Here is a 21,574-nt window from a genome sequence, read left to right as displayed (position 1 = left end):
TGCTTTTAATTATATACTTTGAATCGTGTTATTTTATTCAAAGGCTTTAATTATAGTGCTGCAAAAATTGCAATTTATAAATTACAGAATAAATATTATTTAAATAAAAATGGTAGGTAATAATAATATTATATAGACATGTAATAACCTATAAATAATATTATATTTAATTTGATTTTCGTAATATTTTTGTTATCAGTAATGAAGAGTTTCTCAAAGGGAAGATTCGAATGATATTGCATTAGTGTACTTAAAATCGTTTTTATAGATAAACGTCAAACAACACTGTCATTTATCAGTTTCGCCAAAAGCTGTTTCAAAACAAAGTTTTCCTGGTAACTACGATGGAAGTGGTAGCGGTGATAGTGGTTTCATTACTATTTAGAAGGGTACAGCTGACGGACTGTTTGCCGCAAATGCCGTTTATAGCATTTCGGTTGTTTGCCACCAACTAAGCTTTCCTCCCCATGCTCCTTCAGCGATGATCTGCTTCCGCAGCATCGTTCTTCACTACCCAAAAACCATTTAAATTTAACAAAATGATTGTACCCTCGGGCTCTGGCTAAATATTGTCCCAAGTTTACAGGGAATTTACGATTTGTTGTAGATCTGGGTTGTAGTTAACTGACTCAAAATTAGATTTTTTTTCCATTTGAAACATGGTTTTATAATTTATACTATACTATTATGAGTGCACCTTAAAAGTCGAAACTACGGTATGTACATGATAATATATTACAATTGTGCGTGTGTAAATAAGTTTTCAATATTTTTTTTTCCATTTGACAGAGTTGAAAACTATTGTAAAATGAATTTATAAATGACTTGAATACATGTCGAAATAATTTGAACGACGATTCGATTGATTTCATAGTTCAAACATATATAATTTTATGAGATGATTTATTTTTATCTTATTGTTTACATTAAAATTATTTTAATTCACAGTCAAAATTAAAACAAATATTTTCAAAAATAAATTAGATTTTGCTATTTTATTTTTGTAGTCAGCGTTGCGTATTAATGTCATGACGTGATTGATATATCATCGTTTACTAGTTTATCTCGTACGGTTCATTACATTTCACATACCGATCGTTTATAAACTTATATAACCTGTCCGTTCGATATTGCTTACTGGCACATGTTATACAATAGCGGCTATTTATTTAGAGAAATATAGTATCTGCTGTCATATACAAAATCTAAAATTATATATTTTTATCACGGTGTATACAATTTTTATTACAATGTTCAAGTGTGCGTTTTTAATCTTAGTGCAAAATGAAAACTATATTTTATTATCTATACGAAGATGGAGTATCATAAATAGTAAATATGTGTTCATTGTTACTGGTATTTCTGAATCTACAGATTAAAATTGTTTTGAATATTTTTGTAAATGTCAATGATCGTACCCGAAACCGACCGAAAATATAGCCGGAACCTTATTTTGTATTTAAAAAACGCGTAATAGTCATTAAATAGTCTCTATATTTTTTAATATAACAGGTAAGTATGCGCAACAATAGTGGACACTAGACTGCGTAAAATAAATAATAAACAATAATAGTCTGATCGAGATGTTGACACGACGACAACGACAGACTGTTAATAGGATATGTCGCGCGGAGATGACGATTATCTTAGATATTATAGAACTAATGTTTTGAACGTTAAAGGTGTAAAAAAAAAAAAAAAACTTAATTACTTGCACTATTATAAAACTATACAAATGCTAAAGATAGGTAAAGACGGTAAAGACATCCATAAAAATAAGAAAAATGTTAAACATGACGTGTATATTATTATAGTTTATTTAAAAAATATTACGTAACATAACATAATATATTGTATAATAGACCGACTGAGCTAGCTCATGTATAAAATTAAAAACTCATATTACAGTGTTTCAATATGTATATCATTTTTTTTTTTTTAAATTTATTACTTCTTAACCTTATAAACCTAATCTATAATGTACTGCAAATAATAAATATAAAAGAAAATTAGAAATAATATTATTTCACATAATAAATTGATATATTATAATAATATCAATAAACTTATTAGAGATTTATTAATTTGTGATTGTATTTTTGAACAGTATTATAGTTAGTTATAGAATCAATATCTGGAATTTTAGTCAGGTAAATTTTTGGGATTTTTTCGCTTTTATACGATACCATTTAATATTAATTATTCCGTTCTTCTCACGTATTGGAGCTTATTATTAAAAAATAGTAAATGTGTGAGATAAAATCCGAAGCCTCGTTCATAAAATTGAGACCCAACAGGCGTTGAACTGCACACCGTCTGCATTTACGGTAGTTGCAGCATTGAATGATACATGATCACGAGCTACGGCATAGTATATATATAAGAATACTACGTGACCGCCGTCGACGCGTTGATTACGTATTCGCGACTAGTACGTATACCGTATAATAGCCAATAGGTATATAATGCAGCTAAGCTAAAGCGTATTAAACATAAATATAATATATATACTTGCTATATATGGGGTGATTTTTTTGACTGTAAGCACATGTCATTATTTAAAAACTTTTTTTTTTTAAATTACCTACATGTTTGAAAAATGTATGATATTATAATATAATATAATTTTAACAGCAAGTACTAAAGGTTTGAACTAATTGTTTTACCCTAATAATAAAAGACAGTTTTTTTTCCACTCATGATGGGTAGTAAAATTATTAATTTATCTTCTTTTAAATTAAACATTAATTCATCGCTTTTTTATTTCTTATTATAAAAGTATTTTATATCAGCAATTTATAAAAATACAAAAATATATAAATATAAAAAAGATATAAACTATAGATAATATAGTATTTTACATTTATTTTATTGGTTCTTATCAAAATTATTTTTTTTTTATGCTAATAATGTAACATTATAGGGTTTGTAATATCTATGAATAATCATTTTCCTGTCTCATATTTTATTTATTTTATTAAAAATAAGTCATAGGTATTTTTTCAACTGATAGAAAGCACCAATATTTGAGAAATGGTTATAAATAATTAAGTGAAAATAGAATACATAACATATAAATATATTTGTAGATTGTCATCTATGAAAAATTTTATCGCTCTTGTATAATTATGTTTGTTGATGATATCATTATACACGTATGTATTTAATTTTTGGTAACCTATGATTTTAGTTTCTGATTTACATAGGAAGTTAAAATCTAAGTTAGTGCCAACCGTTTAAGTATCACCATGTATAGTGAATGAATATATTTATACAGATAGATTGATACAATAGTGCATTCAAACGAATTGTGTGCACCACAATGCGGACTCGGTCGAATGGTAGTTATAGTTTGCTGGCGTCTTGTTAAAGTTTATACCGTAGACACTAGTTTGGGATACGCAAAACAAACAGCATCGAAGGCGACGGGAGGGTAATGAAGTTTACTCGAAGACGGTTTGTGTATAATATATATTATATATTATAATATAACAATCAGTGAACTTTGACGAAACTTGCCATCACGTATAAGTCAACGATCGCCCACGGATATCGCAATAATGATAAACATAATAGCGATAGTGATAATAATATTAATGCAATAATATATACGACGCTCGTTGTCAACGCAGCCGCGGATTCAGCCGCCTGTTGAATTTTAAACGAAATATATGTATATTATAATATACCTCTATGCTTCAGATACTTGCCCTAAGTATTTATCCGGGATGGATGCTACGGACTTCGTTGTCGGCGTAAGTTTACACACATAAAGTTGAGCATTAAGTATATATAAATACGATATCTGCCTACTTATTACGTCTCGATAATAAGTATATAACGTGGCGTACCGGAGTAAGTACATACCTACTAATCGCACGTACCTAAGTCCTCTACCCAGTAAGCACATACACTGTACAGTTAGAGCTCATACGTGTACCGAGACGAAAATTATTATTGTTATATGCGCGTTTTGTATAAACGGTACGCGTTTCAAAGACACCCCGATTATAGGTTTCGAATAATGCACAAGGATTACCTGCATATACCTATGATTACAGTCGTATAATGCCGAAGGCGGAAACTGCTAGGCGTTTTCGATGCGGGAGGGTTAGAGAAAGGGTCGTTTCTATATATCACTACGTTTTATCTATATTCTGTGCATCTTATGGATGTTAATATTGTACGGTGAAAAAAATTGGTACTGAGACTAAATAAAAATGTAATCACGGCATCAATCATGGAAATCATAATTTAAATTATAATCATAAATCACGTGTTCATCCCTATCAATACATTTTAAATCAATAATTTAACTCCATTAAAAGTCATATTTAGAAAGGTTTTAATTTTTAATTTGTAAAATATTACAAATATACTATGTGAGTTAAACACAAACCATTTTATAAAAAAAATAATAAATTATTGTACCAACTGCAATTCAAAAATAATAATCAATACATTTTAAATAGGTACCTACTTGGTAATCCACGATAGTCAACACTCTTTAGAATAACAATTGAGTATTTTAAGTAATAATATTTTAGATTAAAGTAAGTAATAATATATGTATATTTATTAAAATTGTTAGCTAACAAAAATGTAAGTTTGAGGTAACATTCTTTTTATTTAAAATGTTGAGCTTTGAGAATATTATTAAAAAAAATAATAATTTACGATAATGTGTTTGTGTTTATAAAGAAAATTGCAATACCTGAATAATATCAAATATTCAAAATGAAAAAAAAAATATCAATCATCTGAAATAATCTGATTACACGAATATCCCCCTATGATATCAATTAGGCGGGATAATTGAAATTATTATACATCACACATGTATTACATCAACATTGTTGGTATTTCAATTTATGGATAGTATAATAATATATTACAAAAGTAATGGATTTTCAGCTAAATTAAACTTTCATTTTCTCATTAACATATCATATGATTCACACTTCCGTTTTAATTATACTATCCGTTATTGTATAAATTTAAACAAAAATATATTATTTTTTTTCTTTATTGGCGAATGTGACGGTTATTATTATTAATTTATCTTCCATTTACATTTCACTCATCACAACGTAATTATTTAACAAACTGAATTATATTATTTAAATGTAGAAGGACGTTTATTAAACGATTATAGAGTTCAATTTTACGGTAAATAGATTATCAGTTATTATGATTCTATTATTTTAACTCAAAGTGATTTATACATATGTATATATATATATATATATAGAGTTACCTAGATTTTGGTGGCCAAAACAGAATACAGATCCATCGGTTCCATGAATGACAGCATTTATGACATCCATCAATGCAGCACTGCACACGTCCACCTGACAAAAATAAATAGTTTTTTTTTTAAATTTATTAAAATTATTTTATTAACACTATTCAAATTGTTTTATAAAAAAACTTATTCAACGATTCGTACGTGTAATAGAATAATAATATAATACAATGATTCAATTAAAAAGATTAATATTAATATACAATATTATAATAACTATTGTGTAATATTATCGTAATTTATAGAGTAAAGTAATTTTTAATTAATACACTTACACTTAGTTAGTACTCAATAAAGAATTATTAATCAATTAAAAATATTTAATACACATAATTATTGATTAGCGTAAATATGTATTAACTTAATGCTTAATCGAATTTCAGATTAGAGTTGATAAGTATTATCATTTTATTAATAATACAATAGCCATTTTTATTTTTTTATCAGCAACGTCACTAATGTGGATGTCAATTGTTAGGGATATTTAATCATCATAATCACAACAACCATATTATAATATAATAATAGGTAAATAGTAAAAATAAAAGGTTCTGTTAAAAATAAATAATAATAACTAAAATAAAGGTTTCTGAAAAAAAAAAAATTAGGAAACACAAGCATTTAAGTATATTTATACACATAATACATAACGTATACATAACATTATTAATGGCTTTCGTTCTTCATCAAATATTTACTAAAAACTGAATGTTTATATACAAACTCTTATAAGCGGTATTACACAAAAACGATGCGTATATAATATATGGACTTATAATATACATTATATTATAAATATGTGTGAATATATATACTATAGTGGCAAATAATATTATGTATATACCACCACAGAAATATCGCTTAAAACGATACTTAAGGGACATGCAATTTTTCTCATGTCAAATCCAGTAGGTACATAATACATAAAATAACGCCAATATAACAGCGTATACATACTATACATATAGAGTACGCGCTTTTATGGAAAAATATAACACGTCACCACTAAACACTAACATAATATATCGGTATCGTCCCTTGTGTATACGTTACATGCTTTGCTCTTTAGTTTTATTTTCATACCATCACCAAATAATAATTAATCTACATTAATAAAAATCAATGTGTGTGCATGTGTAAGAGATCCACAGCTTAGTCTATCGCATTCATGTTTCTGAAATTTGGTACACAAGTAATTTCATATTAGATTATGTGCACTTTGAAACCAATTTTTAAATTTTATATTTTATATTTTAAAAAGAAGCTCATAAGGGATTTGTTTCGGTGCTGAGCGCATACGAAAATATATTTTTGTGAGCTGTAAATATAATCGCACTTACTATCGATTTCACTATACGTTTAGAAATTAAATATAAATGGGCTTATTTTAGTTAGTAAATATTATTTCAATCAATTATAAAAAATATGATGCTCAAATAATATAATTATAATTATAAATATAATATAATTTAATTATTAAATGTATCATATTTTAATTTCGTTTTTGAATGTAAGTACCTGTAATGTTAACCGTTTAAAAAAAGCGTTTTTATTTCAATAGTGTATTCAACAATTCAGTGAATTCATCTGGTTGGATCGACATCGATTTAAAGATCTAACTAAAAACCGACTAGGGTTAAAATCAAAGTATTAACATAAATAATAATAATAACAATAGAAAAAACAATAATAATTCCGTGAGTACAGAACGTAAAAAACAGCAGGCGACGATGTGTCAACGTAATATTATGCGCACGCATACACATAATATAATATAGGACTCGTATATATCATCTCGTATACATCGTTCTAAGTGAATGCTCGTTTTACTATAGTACGCATGTATACTGAAGTTAGTAGTCAGCGCTACGATTTTCAATCATACGCCATATATAAATATATATAGTGCCGGCGGTACAGATTTAGCGAGTGTGTGATACACGACGCCCCCGCACGAAATAAACGGACGAAAAATATAAAAACCGCGTAAATGAGATTAAGTAAACCATCGGGGACCTCTTCCCTACCACAGCAAACACGTAAGGCGTACGGTAGTACACAGCTAGTTGCCGAGTTAGTCCACGTCAGCTTTGATAAATTATGTCATATACATATATAGTATACAACATACATACATACATACATACATATATATATATATATATATATATATATATATATATACAACTCTCCCGTAGCGCTATTTTTACGTTGATCTCGCGCAGCATCTTTTAGATGAGGGGTATATCAGTTAGTGTGTACGCGCGCCCGACTTTGTCCTTGATAACAGCTACCGTTTTGTCGCGACACCGTTTTTTTTTTTTTTTCACTACCAAAGTAATTACACCACGCCCCCCCCCCGGGGCGGCCCGCCAACGGCGGTTTTATAGTTCCGATCTATCTCTCCAGCAGCTCCCCCGCAAACGGATATCCGTTGTTAACCGCGGAACGTTTTTTTTTTTCTTTTTTTATTGGAGCAGTGACGGTAAACCGCCGGAAAATCCCGTACCCACCCGTTTAAACTTCCTCGCCCCCATATGACTATATCGTACTTTTTCACACACGACCAATGTGTGAATGTATGTATAATATATATATATATTATATCCGAGCAGGAGCGAGTTGCAGAGATTTATGTCTGTTGCGCGAATTATACTGTCTTCCGTTACCCTCCGACCGCCGACCACTCCACTCCACGATCATATTTATACTCTTCCCTGCACCGAAAACACAATGCAGTTAAACGCGGCGGCGCATACATATATAACATTATGTATACCTGCAGCAGCATCCGTTGAAATGGACCCCACCGCGTATATCTACATGTGCGTGCACGTCTGCCGTCGCATTGCGCAAACACTGAGCTTTTGCGGATAATCGGTTAAATATATTTTTTATTTCCTATAACGCAATAACAGCAATCTTATATTTCGAATCGTAATTCATTTGTATCGCATATTATATTGTTATATTATGTGTCCCTTTGCTTAGTATTGTACATTTATTGTTTCGCTGAAATCGCATTTTGCGATATCCGGCCATCCATAAGGAAACGATTTGGCGCGGACGGCGGTCGTTATATATTGATACCTATATATTAACATGAAATTTATCAGTATGGCCATATTACCATAGTTCGAATGGATAATAACTCGATATTATTATACGCAAACCTCGAAAACCTCGCTAATATAACCTCGGTCTACAATGTATACTACATTATTGTGTTCGAAATAAAAATATTACAACAACGTATGAAATATCAGCTGGGTGGGCATTGTGTGTATTTTATACAAAGTATATAATATATCTTATTAATGGATAAAAAACTGGCGAAAGGGATAGCAAAATAATTTATTCGCCTATGCCAAAAACATAATCTAAAATTGTTTGTTTTTATATAAAAGTCTTTAAACTTATTTTATGGCTTATAAACAAATCGTAGTAACTCATATCGTTAAATTAAATCAAGTACATAAGAGTTCATAAAAAATGTACTGTTAGTCTATAACCTTACACGAAAAAAAAAATGTTACAATTATAATCGAATAATCATAAAAATAATATTGAGTTATTTTATATCTTAGATAATGTGTAAATAACGTTGAAAATACGTGAACATATTATATACAACAAAAGAAACGTGAAATAAATGTATTATATGTAGGTAAGTACTAATGTAATAATTTGAGGGGAAAAATGTTTATCTTATAAAAAAGTATATCTTATAAACTGTATTTTTTTCTTACTTTAGTATCGTTAAAAATTTCTTCTGTTGGTATATTTTAGGGAGATGAGGCATTATACATTTGTACTAAGCTTCTGCTAAAATTTCAGAAGGACAAAGTTAACCTTTCATTGCCATAAACAATTACGCCATTGTATCGTACGTGAAAAATAGAAAAAAAGCTACCATTTTCAAATAATATTTCAATTTTATAAGTTTTTTCCGTTATACGTTCTGTATATAAACTTTTTTAATTACCTCATTATCCTAAGTAGGAGTTTTATATAATTTTCGAAAATGTACCTATATTCCTACTAATTTTTTAAAGGTTACAAACATAGAATGATCTAAGATACCATATGTGTTATATATTCAACACAATAAAATATAACAAATAACATACTATAATAATATGTAGGTTTATATATATGATAACGACCGTCAACCGGCATAATAAACGTGTCATGAAGAAAAGTGAATATCCTTAAATCTTTGTTGAGAATAATATAACGAAGAGAGTTAAAATGTGTTCCACGCTGCACTCAATAGTAATTTATTCTTGTGTATTATATTCTAACGATGTATTTTAATATAAAACAACACTACAATTTCAAAAATTATCCGTTTACCACTCTCTGGATTTGACGCCGATATGATGATAATATTAATAATGATTATGATACAACGCATCTATTGTATTTTCTACGGTGCATATTTACATTACACAATATACATATTATATTAAGCCATTTAACATGATACGCTGTACATTGTGCATAGCAAGATTTATATTCTTTATTACCTGCGAGTCTTCTTGTGTGAACAGTGCGTCAAACGCGAACATTTTGGGAGCGGCGACGCCCACACGCCGACTACCGTCACTGGCCGGAGGTGCATTCGGATCAATTAGCGTCAGTTGTCGGTGCTTCTTGTCTACCGACATGAAGTTACTCGGTTCAGCCGTCGCCGCTGGTTGTTCATCTCCCGTGGCCCCTTTGGTTACTCTCAAAATTACTTTGACCTAGAAAACGATAAAAAATAAATAAATAAAAATGAATTCTAACTTTAAAAAACGTATACAGTATAAAGTAAAGAGTGTAAAAACGACGATTTTGTGAAAGTACAGATGGTAGTTACACAGTTAAAGAACTCACTAGATACCCATTATATACAAACGGTGAACGTGGTTCGACAAGAAAAGCGCTTTTAATTCTACGTCAATGGGAGTGACAATAATAATCCGGATTAAGTACGTCAATTATATAGGTAGGCGCGCGTTTAATAGTGAGGGGGATGCTGGAAAACAACGTACAATGACACCATGAATGCCTATACATATATATTGAATATATCATCGCGTGAACTTTTACTATGTCATACTTGTAATATATGCAGGCTGACCAAAATAACAAGAAATAACTACATATAATAATAAATAAATTGTTATAATAACTTTTTACAAGTGTCATATTATGCGTTATACAAACCACAGTATAACTTAATAAATAAAATATTTTTTCCGTATCATCACATCTATTGTTATAGATTTAAAAAAAATTATAACATATCGTTACATATAAAAATAATTTAATGATGAGAAAAAGTAGTATAGTTAAAAGTATTTAATAAAAGTAATGAGTGTTACAAAAATATAAATTCATCAATAAAAAAGATAATGTCATTTTTTTTTCAATCAAAAAAATTACACAAATATTATTTTTACTTTTGTAAAATTAATATTAAACTTTCCTGGTAAAAATTAAAATCCTTATTAATCCATTAACATAATTTTTAAAAATAGTTATCGACAACACATAAGCAAAAAATAACAAATAACATTAAACCAGACTCTTTTTTATCAGAAACAAATTAAACTAAGTTCTATTAAAACACTGATAAAGTTATCTTGATAGATCGGTTAATTAAAAAGAAAAAAAGATTCTCTTGTATCACATTTTTTACCCATGTTATTTTGTATGGATTGTAAATAAAGTTTTATTGAATAAAAAAAAACTATTTAACTAAACAGTGAATAAAATAATAAATTACCTATAAAAAACATAATAATACATAATTATTATTTGAATATCAATGGTGAGCACATTGATTAAACATCTATATTAAATAATATTATGTTGACATTTAATACGTAAGGTTATGGGCTTGCACTATAAATTATTATTTCCGTACAGAACTCCATTAAAATGTATGATATTAAAAAATAAAAAGGGATAAAGTAAACTGCTCTGCTGCACAGTAGTGGCCAACTATATCTCGTCATTAAGTAAACATTGTAATATGTTGTATTTTAATTTAATGATAAATCACGTATATAATATATACGGTTAAAAAAAAAAGTTATCGACATTTTTTTGGTTAGCAAATTAGCAAGCTAGGTAACTAAATAATTATTTTAATATATGCAGTATTACAATTTTAAAATATATATATATATATATATATATATATTTTATTTTCTTCCAATTATTTTAAAAAGAGTTAAACATTTTCAATGTTTACCTCTCAAAAGTACTCTAATTATTAGATCCAATTTGTTAGAAAAGACCTCTTTTAATATTGATGATAAGATCATTTTTTTTTATTAGAAAAATGTCTTCAAATACAAAAATAAATAGAAAACAGTAAAATAAAATACAAGTAAGTATTTATTATTACATATTAATTTTACCTATATTATAGTATGGTAATTATTTTCAAGTATAGTTTGTAATATATTATTATCCATGAGTATAGCTGCATATTTTTTTTAAATGATAAATTATATGATAATATGTTCTTAACAATCGTTATCATTAATTAGCGTTTTAGTAGATAGTTATTTTTTCGTATTCCTTGCGGTGAACCAGATTTGTCTTCTAGACGGCACATACTCGTTTTTTCGGCGTTTAATTAATGCACGGACATAAATAAAGGCCTATATTGCGGAAGTTAGACCGGTGTAACTAGAACTGTAAACGAACCCGTCCAATTTCAACATTATTTTATGCACGGTTTAAAAGTATATCACTATTCATACGATAGTGTATGGTATTGGTATACTGCAATAACTACACTCTAATACTCTGTATAACATTTTGGTTTGAAAACCGAAAAGTGTGAGCATGATTTTTATTTGACACTACATAAACACTATCCTCCCAAGTGTTGCCCGTTGACAGCATGTTGCATTAATACATGTTCTTTTCCTATTTCCACAAAATAAGCAATTCTAATGTATTAATATTTCCTTTAAAAGTATATATTTCTACGTCAAAGTATAAGTAGCTTACGAATATTATTATTATTGTTATCAACATAACGCGCGTGTTACAATATACGCACGTTATACATGTGATGTATGTCAAGAAAAATTAATATTTTTAAAACGGTTTTCAACAGTCGATATTTTATATAACAAGAGAAAAAAACTGTTAGGCGTGTAAATTTGTTCACACCCAATTTAATTCAAGCACCGAGCAACATACGTAATATAATAACAACATTTATTTAGACGTCTACGTCCCTATTGGCAATAGCGGCGTGCACCGCTACTACGTTATATACGTTTCCATTAGTGCGCCACTGCACTGCCGCCATTGGTCTAATCAAATTTTGTTTTCAATACGTCTTCACCTTCAAGCGCGTATTTTTATAGACTTATTTCGTGGACGTGAAATAAGAAATACTCCAAGATATTCAGTTGTTAACACGCAAATTCTCTCGTAATAAAAGAAAAAAAATGTATAATACCACCTACCGATCGGAATATATGTATCACGTTCGAAAACTTTTGTTCAACATTTTGGAGTTTACATCTAATATTAATCACATAATGTTATGATGTAAAAATGTAAAACAATGAATCTTATTGGATTGAATATTTTTGGCAGCGCACTCATATAGTATCTGCATAATATTATAAGCATAGGCTCAAAATAAATCAATTGTGATTCATTACATTTTTGTGAAATCGGTTCAAAGACAAAACCAGATTCTACATTATTCGATTATCTCTGCAACATTTATAAGACTTTCACACCGGAAAAAAATACACACCAACACATCATATTGTTTATGTATCGTATACTTGCGTAGTAGAGTAATTTTTAAAACGAACATTGTTCAATTTTCTCCAACCTATACCCAATAATGCGGACGCATTTTAATAGAATTTTCTAAGTATTTTGATCCTTATTTGATTTCGTTAAATGAAGAGAAAAGTTTTTGTGTGGAAATTTTCTGGGCACTTTTTCAAGTTCTTTTCTAGTTTAAAGAGCACATGTCAGCAACGGGCTCATCGTAATGCGATAATGCGATTTTAGTTTATGTATTTTACCAAATTGAATTTTCAGTGAAGTACCTACCTGTATATTATACAATGTGCGTTATACAAATTAATACTATTTAAATGCTATACGTAAATTGACTTAAAAAAATATCTGCATTTTTTATACGTAAATACCTACAGAACATTTTAATGTATAATAAAATGTTTTAAACTCTAATCATCTGGATTTTAGATGTTAGTACATTAGACTATATGCATATAGAACAACAGTTACACATGTTTTTTTTTAAATGTATTCATGACTACATGTAAACACAGTACTATTACAATATTTCGCAAACTATAAACAGCAAACACTAAATAATATTCATAAGTTACGGTAGGAATGTAACTTTTTTTTATTTCATTACCATAAATGTATAAAATAGAAGTTAATATTTTAATAGTTATTGGCAAGATAAAACGAATTATACAATTAAAATATTATTAAAACATATCGTTAATACAGACAATCACTATAAATTATTATAGTTTATTAGGTAGAAAATTTAAAATTCGTTTAACTTTTTTTTTCTTAACAGTTTTGTTTTATTTTAATTAAGTTCACCGCCACACAATAATTCCTAATTTGAGAATCGGATTATGCTTATATAATATATAATATGAACATAAATATATATATATGTGTGTGTGTGTGTGTTTATATATATATATATTATGTATATCGATACTACGACAGTCGTTTAACTGAGTAAGCTACTCCTACTACAAAGATGTTAAAAAAAATGGATTTTTTATTGGAAATCGAATATCCTCGACGTACGTAAGATAAAGTTCATCGCATCGGTTGGTCATAAAAAAATAATAATAATAGTAATAATAACAAGAAGAAGATTTCCACCGCTATACGATAAATAACAGACCAAAGTGTTTACAGTCTGCCGGAGATACAAGTACAGCACCATAATACAACATATTATACTTTATGAATATCGAGTAGTATTATTTTTTTCCACCCGCTCCTCGCGGGTCTCTTTGTCAAATCCGTTTGATAGTTTTTTTTTTCTCTCGTTTTGTGCAAATCGTTGTTACCTAACCATACGACCTAGGCCTCAGCTACATTATTCTACGTTTTTTCTTTTATATTACGGACGACAGCGTGTATTATAAGGATCCTATGCGCCGGTGTGTAGGGGAAGGATTTCCACGATATACTTTACACAATGCGTAGTAAATACCACGCACAAAAAATGCGTCTATACTAGGTTATTATATAAATATATATATATATATATATATGAGTATATATTATTATTGCGGGAAATAAGTCGCGTCGTAGGGCGTGTGTACCGTGAAAGTGCACAATACGCCTGCCGCCACCACTGCTGCGCGAACTGTTGTCACGCGATGCTTTCACCCTACTGTGCCATAATACTAGAGGTATATAATACACAGTCCAAGACAACTCGGGCCTACCTCCCATCCACCACTTCTAACATGCTACGGAATACCATTACAATATTGTATTACGGGAGGGAAAAAAATATGATAATAATGTAATTTTAATAACAGCGCTGAGCGCACGTTTTCGTTTTCGGTAATAATTAGTGCACGCGTTTCTCGTCTACGTGCGAGTATGATAATAATATTATTATAACATGGGTAGGTACACAGTTAAATGATGGACGGTCGAGCTGACGTTTTATCCTATACGTGAATTTTTATTTTATCAAACAAAACAAACACGTATATATATATATATATATATATATATGTATCTGTAAATGTGTGTGTGTGTTTTGTGTATATTCGTCTCCCTATTTCATGTTACATTACGACAATCGAACATAATAATTATTAAAATATTCGTTTATATTATATATATGTATATATTTTTATGTGTGTGTGTGTGTGTATTCTTAACTGTTGTACACATAAAAAATAAGTGACTTGCCCGTTTTGTATAGAACAAAACTTGGCTTATTTACTCTAAACGTATCATGAAGGAGTGAAGGAGACTTTATTCGTCTTAGTGTTTTAATATTTTAATGAGCTCAACTGCTTGCAATATATACAGGGGGATTCACCAAGAATCTTACCCTATTTCTTTTTTTCAATTATACAGTTACTTAAAATTTGCTATTTTAAGTTTTTAAATACTCTTATACATATTTTCCAATTCTAATTAACTTTTTCTATTGTAAATTATTTAACAGATAAGTTTACGAATATTTTGACGTATTAAAAAATCAGACGAGTGATATTTGAATTATTTGACTTTTTATACATAGAGTAATAGATCCATGAGGGTCCAAAGTTAGGAAAACATGCTCGCCATCCGTCTATGATGGTTTAAAAATTCAAAAAATCAGAATTTAAATGAATTAATTATAAAACGAAAAAATAGAGGGAGCACATTTGATGATTTACCTTGTATATATTAAAATTTAATATATTATGTATTTCAGTTTTTGTTCACATTTTTACTTGATTTATATTGTATTATTTTCTCGGTATATTATCATTTTCTCTGAGGCCTTTCCTTCTTTTTTATGTATAAAAACAAACTAATAATAAAAAAATAAAAACAAAACTTAATACCGATAACTACGGGTTTTAAAACATCTACTAGAATGAAATATTTATACTCAGTTATTTAAATTATCATTATTCTATATAATAACTTTCAATATTATCCAGAGCGTAAAGAAAAAATCGATAATTATTTTAATATTTTCCTCGCAATATACTATATATGCGTATGTTACGAATAATACGCTATGAAAGTGATGTGCAGTTATATATGTATACACAACATATTGACAATAATAATTAATTCATTAGCCACGACTGTGATGTACAACCACCCAAAATTTACATTAGCTTAAACTTTGGTAACAACTGAATTAATCAATAAATTATAATACCTAATAACTATAAATGGACGCTACCTCTACGTCTACACCCTTGCATACACAGTCACCGCAGTTAAATACGGGTCCAAAAATCGTATTTAATCGCTGACTGATGAGATAAAGAAGAGTTACATTTTAATACACATAATACTGTACACGTGCGCATATATATACATTGTGTAGTGTAATGACAGTAATAATAACGAGCATATAAAAGCGATAAAACCGACGGCAAATCATTAGATAGCTTAGGGCGGCCGTTCGTCCGTTGACATTAAATAACGGAGAGTCGTATATACACACTAATAAGTACAGCCTTGAGAGATAAGTTCGGGAAAGTGGAGACTACGTTTTCCGATTTCCATCTCTTCGTGCAGTCGACCGCTTAAAGTGGCTTATACAGAGAGGACATTTTAGTCGAATCTTTCTCTAGTTTTCGTCAAAGAAAATATCGTCGCACGATTTCCGTCTAAGTTATCATAGAATATAGCTTATATATAAACAGAATGTCTCATATATTTAGTGCAATATCTACTATGTACCTATATAGAAATAATAATAACAATGTTTAACGACCATTAAAATGTTGGACTCTTAGACTTTCGAACGTGCGGATAAAATAGTTTGTGCACTAATGAAAAATGCAGACTAGAGACTACAGCAAGTGTCGTCACATCATAATATTTTATATTACACACACACACACACACACACATACACACACACACACACATATATGTAGAAATCAGCAGTGGTTGATTATTATTAATAGACGCGTAGTATTATATCAGATACATTTTCACATCGTTTATGATTTGGCACTTAGTTGGTATTATTCGTATTACAAAAATATTGTTATTATTATTAATAAACATAAAGTGCATTGCTGTAAGTCTATGCAAACATTAGTTGTTCTATATTGCCCATATAGTTTAGCTGAAATAACTCAATTCGTGGGTCATTTAAAAAATAACTGATTTCATAATAGTTATAAATAAATTATTATTGTTGTACGTATAAAAGATAACACAAGCGTACATAAACTTATAGGATCCGACAACAAGAGACAACGCAGAGTTTTACTTGCTTTGACCGGTTTCACAAGCACGTAGTAAGGCTTTTATCGTATTTTTATTATTAACCGCTTTAAACATGGTTTATCATCCATTAACCATGATATACCAGAAAATGTAAACCTAAACGACAGATAACGTAGCTGTAAACCTGTCTTTTAGGTACCTACTTCGATTCCGAGACGACTCGCTGTAATTTCTGTACCATCAAATTGTCTTATCAATTGTTTGGGTTGCATGGTCATGTAACGATAATGTTTTTCGGTGGATGTGTGTGTAATTCGATTAAACGCCCCGACAACTACAACTCTGCACCGGTGTAGACACGTGGAATCGTGCCATTTACGACGTCTCATACGGGCTGCCATATATTATTGACCTTTACCGGCGACTGTTAAAGGATTTTTATTTTTATTTTTTTTTTTATTTCTATTGCTTAGTGAGGAGGGACGGTCGGCGAAATCTTTCCCATGGGCTCGTTAAACTGCCGTTCAAAGCCCATCTCGCCGCCACCCGTCCGGCTTCCTCGTCTTGACCTCAGCGGGCGGAGCGGAAATAAATTCTTGGACTTGACCCCTATCCTCGTCATTGTCGGCTCCCTGGCACTGTTTCAAAAGCTACCGACCAGCCGTCCCCATCGGCGGCTGAGCGTTTAATAGATTTAAACGAGAGACGGGAGAATTGACTGTACCTAAGTATATATAAAGCCACACGCGTATAAAATAAAGGCGGCAGATACACGCACGAAATGTTTATGTACAACATAGATGTATATAAGTAAGCGTAGTTTTTTCTATAAACATATATAACTAAAGGTTTGACTATTGTATATTATATATTATGTGTATACATATATATATTTTATGTTCTCAAAATGTATAAGTATATATGCGTATATACTGCAGCGCCGCGAATTTCCGGGGCGCGTTTAGTATTCACCGGCTGTTGCGAAACGCGTTTCCAATTCGGACGCGCGCACGAGTTTTTTCCACGGAGCGAAGAAGGGTTGGTTGTCGACCGACTACGTCAGAATGCGGGGGAGCGGGGATGGCGCGGTGTGTACTGAAACTAAAAATAAAAAAAATAAAAAACTATACAAAGAAGAAATAACATCCAGACGTCGAAATGAAAAATTAGCCGTTCGAGCATATTCGTAAAATAAATTGCACTCTCCCGGCGGCGCAGGGTCCGCCAGCAGACGTTTCTAATATAGGCAGACAGCCGAATAATGGATGACTTTCGTACGTTTGCTTATACTCGTTCAGGGGGCGCGCAGAGTGTCGACCGTACACGCACACGCACATACATATTATATATATATATATATACAACAGTGCGAATACGCGTAAAGTTCCGTTAAGGGTTGAATATATATATATATATATATATGCCGCGGGAAGTATAATAATATAATACGATATGTGCAGATATTCGAGATAAGTCGAAACACATTATTGCACGCACACACACACACGTATAAATATAACAAACATCACCTATAGGGTGATAGCCTATAGGCTACAGCCATTTACTGTTTGTCTGCAAAAGTCGTCGTCATTATACGAACGGGTGGTGTTATTCTTTGTCTCGATGACCGACTTCAATTAATTTGGGATTATGGAGAAAAAACGGGTATGTTTTGATAGTACCACCTATATCTCGACTGAATCGAGAAATAATCGATGTGCCTACACACACACACATATATGGCTCAAGGGATTAAAACGTTCATATAATATATATATACATTATAAATTCAGCTAGGTATATATTATATAGGTATATAATATGATGCGTACGTATACTACGTATATAAGTATAATTTATGAATATATGTATAATGTGTACGTATATATATAATATAATCGACTAAATGTTTAAATTGGTCAGGTAATTGATATGTGATAAACGGCATGATATGTTTTATAAAATATTATACATCATAGCTGAGGGAATAGAATGATTAATGTTCTTATATTGCATTGCAATTCTAAAATGTCGTTGTTCATACACAAAACACGCGTAAAACAAAATATATTATATCTGTTGAAAAAAAAAAAATAAGTATTAATATAAAAACAAAAAAATTTCCGGTATCAAATGCGATATTTAATATATAGTTATACGAGTATAAGTAAGAAATAAAATTCAAAATTTTATAATAATTCTGTAAACAGCACATTGCATTACCAAATACAACATTGAAATGTAGTGTTTAATTATTAAATATGCTTATAAGTATACTTCAAAAAATAACGACATAATATAACTCTTTATTGTCGCTTTTATTATGGTATTTATATTGAACGAGTTGTATACCATGCATAAAATTGTGTAGTGTTTGTTTGAAAAGAAACATTTGAAAAGACTTAACTATAATATACATACACTTAGCGGAAATGCGACAGCTGTGTATAGGTTGTATTTAAAGTAAAATATAGATTATAATTTCCATTAAATTTAATTGCTTGGAAAACTTATAATGAATTTATTATTTATATTATTATTCTAATATTTTTTTTTTTTTTTGTAGATTAAAAAAATTTTAATCTTTAAATTGTATTAGTTAATATAATAAATCATAAATCATAATATCATATAATTCTATATATTAAAATAAATTACAAAGACATAAATTTAATTTCATAAAATAGAAAAAATTGTTAGTCGTGACTTATAAACTATACCCGTCTCCCAATCTCTAAAACTTTTTTCAAAAAAATAAATAAGTTTGTTTTTTGACAGATATAAATTTTGCTTTTGGCATGATGCTCTGTACAGATTTAAGTTTAAATCACGCTACTTTACAGTTTGGTCAACTAAATAATGTAAGTATACACATTTATTACATAATATATATACGATATGTCACATGACAATATATCATATACTCGCATAATTGGAATATTTCGAGCAGGGTCGTAAGTATAACGTTTTTCGATTATAAAACGATTTAAACTGTTATAAATCATATTATAAACTTTTTACAGAGACATTACACATATTATATCGGTTTTATTATGTATATAATAAATATGTAGTATCAACGCGTAAACTTTAGTGGGCATTATGATATATATTACGCACCTAAACAAATCGAATCTACAGTTGTGATCTTTTTTGTGCACATACCACGCCTATTATATATATATACATATATGTGTATGTACATAAGTCCTATATATTCTATATGTAATACTCATATACTTAACACGTCTGTGCGAATATAAATAAAGACCCGCGTGTCGTTATCGAGCCAAGTCTCTTCGCGCCGTCACCTGTTATGTTTATATATACATGAAACTTATTATACGTACCACCACGTATATAATATTTATTTATCTTTGTATGTGTGTATACGAGTTTAGGCAATTTTCCAAAATACCGGAAACGCGAGCGCCATCGCTATTATAAAGCTCACACAGAATCGTGAGGCCTGGTAGAGCACCACCACATAAATGACGTGCGGTGGGGAAAACATTATAATATCTACATATATATATATCACGCACACATTAGTCGTATCCGTTTCGGACAGATTATCCGACCGCCGGCGTTTTCGATATAGATCGCACAGCCGCCGCTGGCATCGCAAAGTTTAAAGTGTCTGTATAGCAAACGTCGCCGCATGGCCTTTATAACCTTTGCTGGCTCTGCATATAAGCACACTCGTATATATACACATTATAATTGTCGCGGGCGAATCCTGGAGCTATTCCTAACCACCGCGTCACCCTCCCCACTACTATTTTTGTGGGTTCTTGACTTACCGCGCAAACATATTGTACGTATATATTATGACGACCACGTGAGACTTTAGCGTTGTCTTCGCGGATTCCGGAAAGTTTAGATGTGCGCTGCGGAAAATCGTCAAGACTCGGTCGAGCGCCCTGGGGAGTGCAAAATCTTGTAAGCCCGCACGCGATTCTAGATCTGTTGTACGTATATTATGTACAATTTTCATATTCGTATCAAATTATCTGCCATGTTGACGATGAACAATTATCGCTGATGTACGTACGTCACATTTCATAAAATCATGCGACATTTTTAGCTCAGAATCCCCCAAAAAAAACGTGTTATCTTAATAACGACTCATAATACGTACACTAAATTGGTACATTGAATAAGAATTTACCAAATGACTAAACTTCACTAAAACGTGAAATATCTATTAAAATGTATAGCAATGATTTCGCAAAAAATTTGCATATAGTCGTGTATAAATAAATGTAACTTGTACAACGATTGTATCACGATACCACC

The 21,574-nt window shown here is 30.1% G+C and overlaps 1 protein-coding gene across 5 annotated transcripts in view; it reads right to left on the bottom strand.

Annotated features, from left to right (window-relative positions):
- LOC112599637 (kinesin-like protein CG14535) overlaps positions 1-21,574 on the bottom strand; it is a 160,481-nt gene that overhangs the window by 13,661 nt on the left and 125,246 nt on the right. For all 5 annotated transcript variants that reach the window (XM_025346621.1, XM_025346624.1, XM_025346623.1 and 2 more), the window contains 2 exons: positions 9,835-10,053; positions 5,258-5,351 (listed from right to left, as the gene is read on the bottom strand). In XM_025346621.1, coding sequence (XP_025202406.1) covers positions 5,258-5,351; positions 9,835-10,053 — 313 coding nt within the window. The remainder of the gene's footprint in view (positions 1-5,257; positions 5,352-9,834; positions 10,054-21,574) is intronic.

Source organism: Melanaphis sacchari, unplaced genomic scaffold (assembly GCF_002803265.2).
Source record: "Melanaphis sacchari strain LSU unplaced genomic scaffold, SCAv2.0 Contig54_pilon_pilon, whole genome shotgun sequence".
Classification (NCBI taxonomy): domain Eukaryota; kingdom Metazoa; phylum Arthropoda; class Insecta; order Hemiptera; family Aphididae; genus Melanaphis; species Melanaphis sacchari.
The sequence above is the reverse complement of the archived record's forward strand: the minus strand, read 5'-3'. Positions and strand labels throughout refer to the sequence as shown.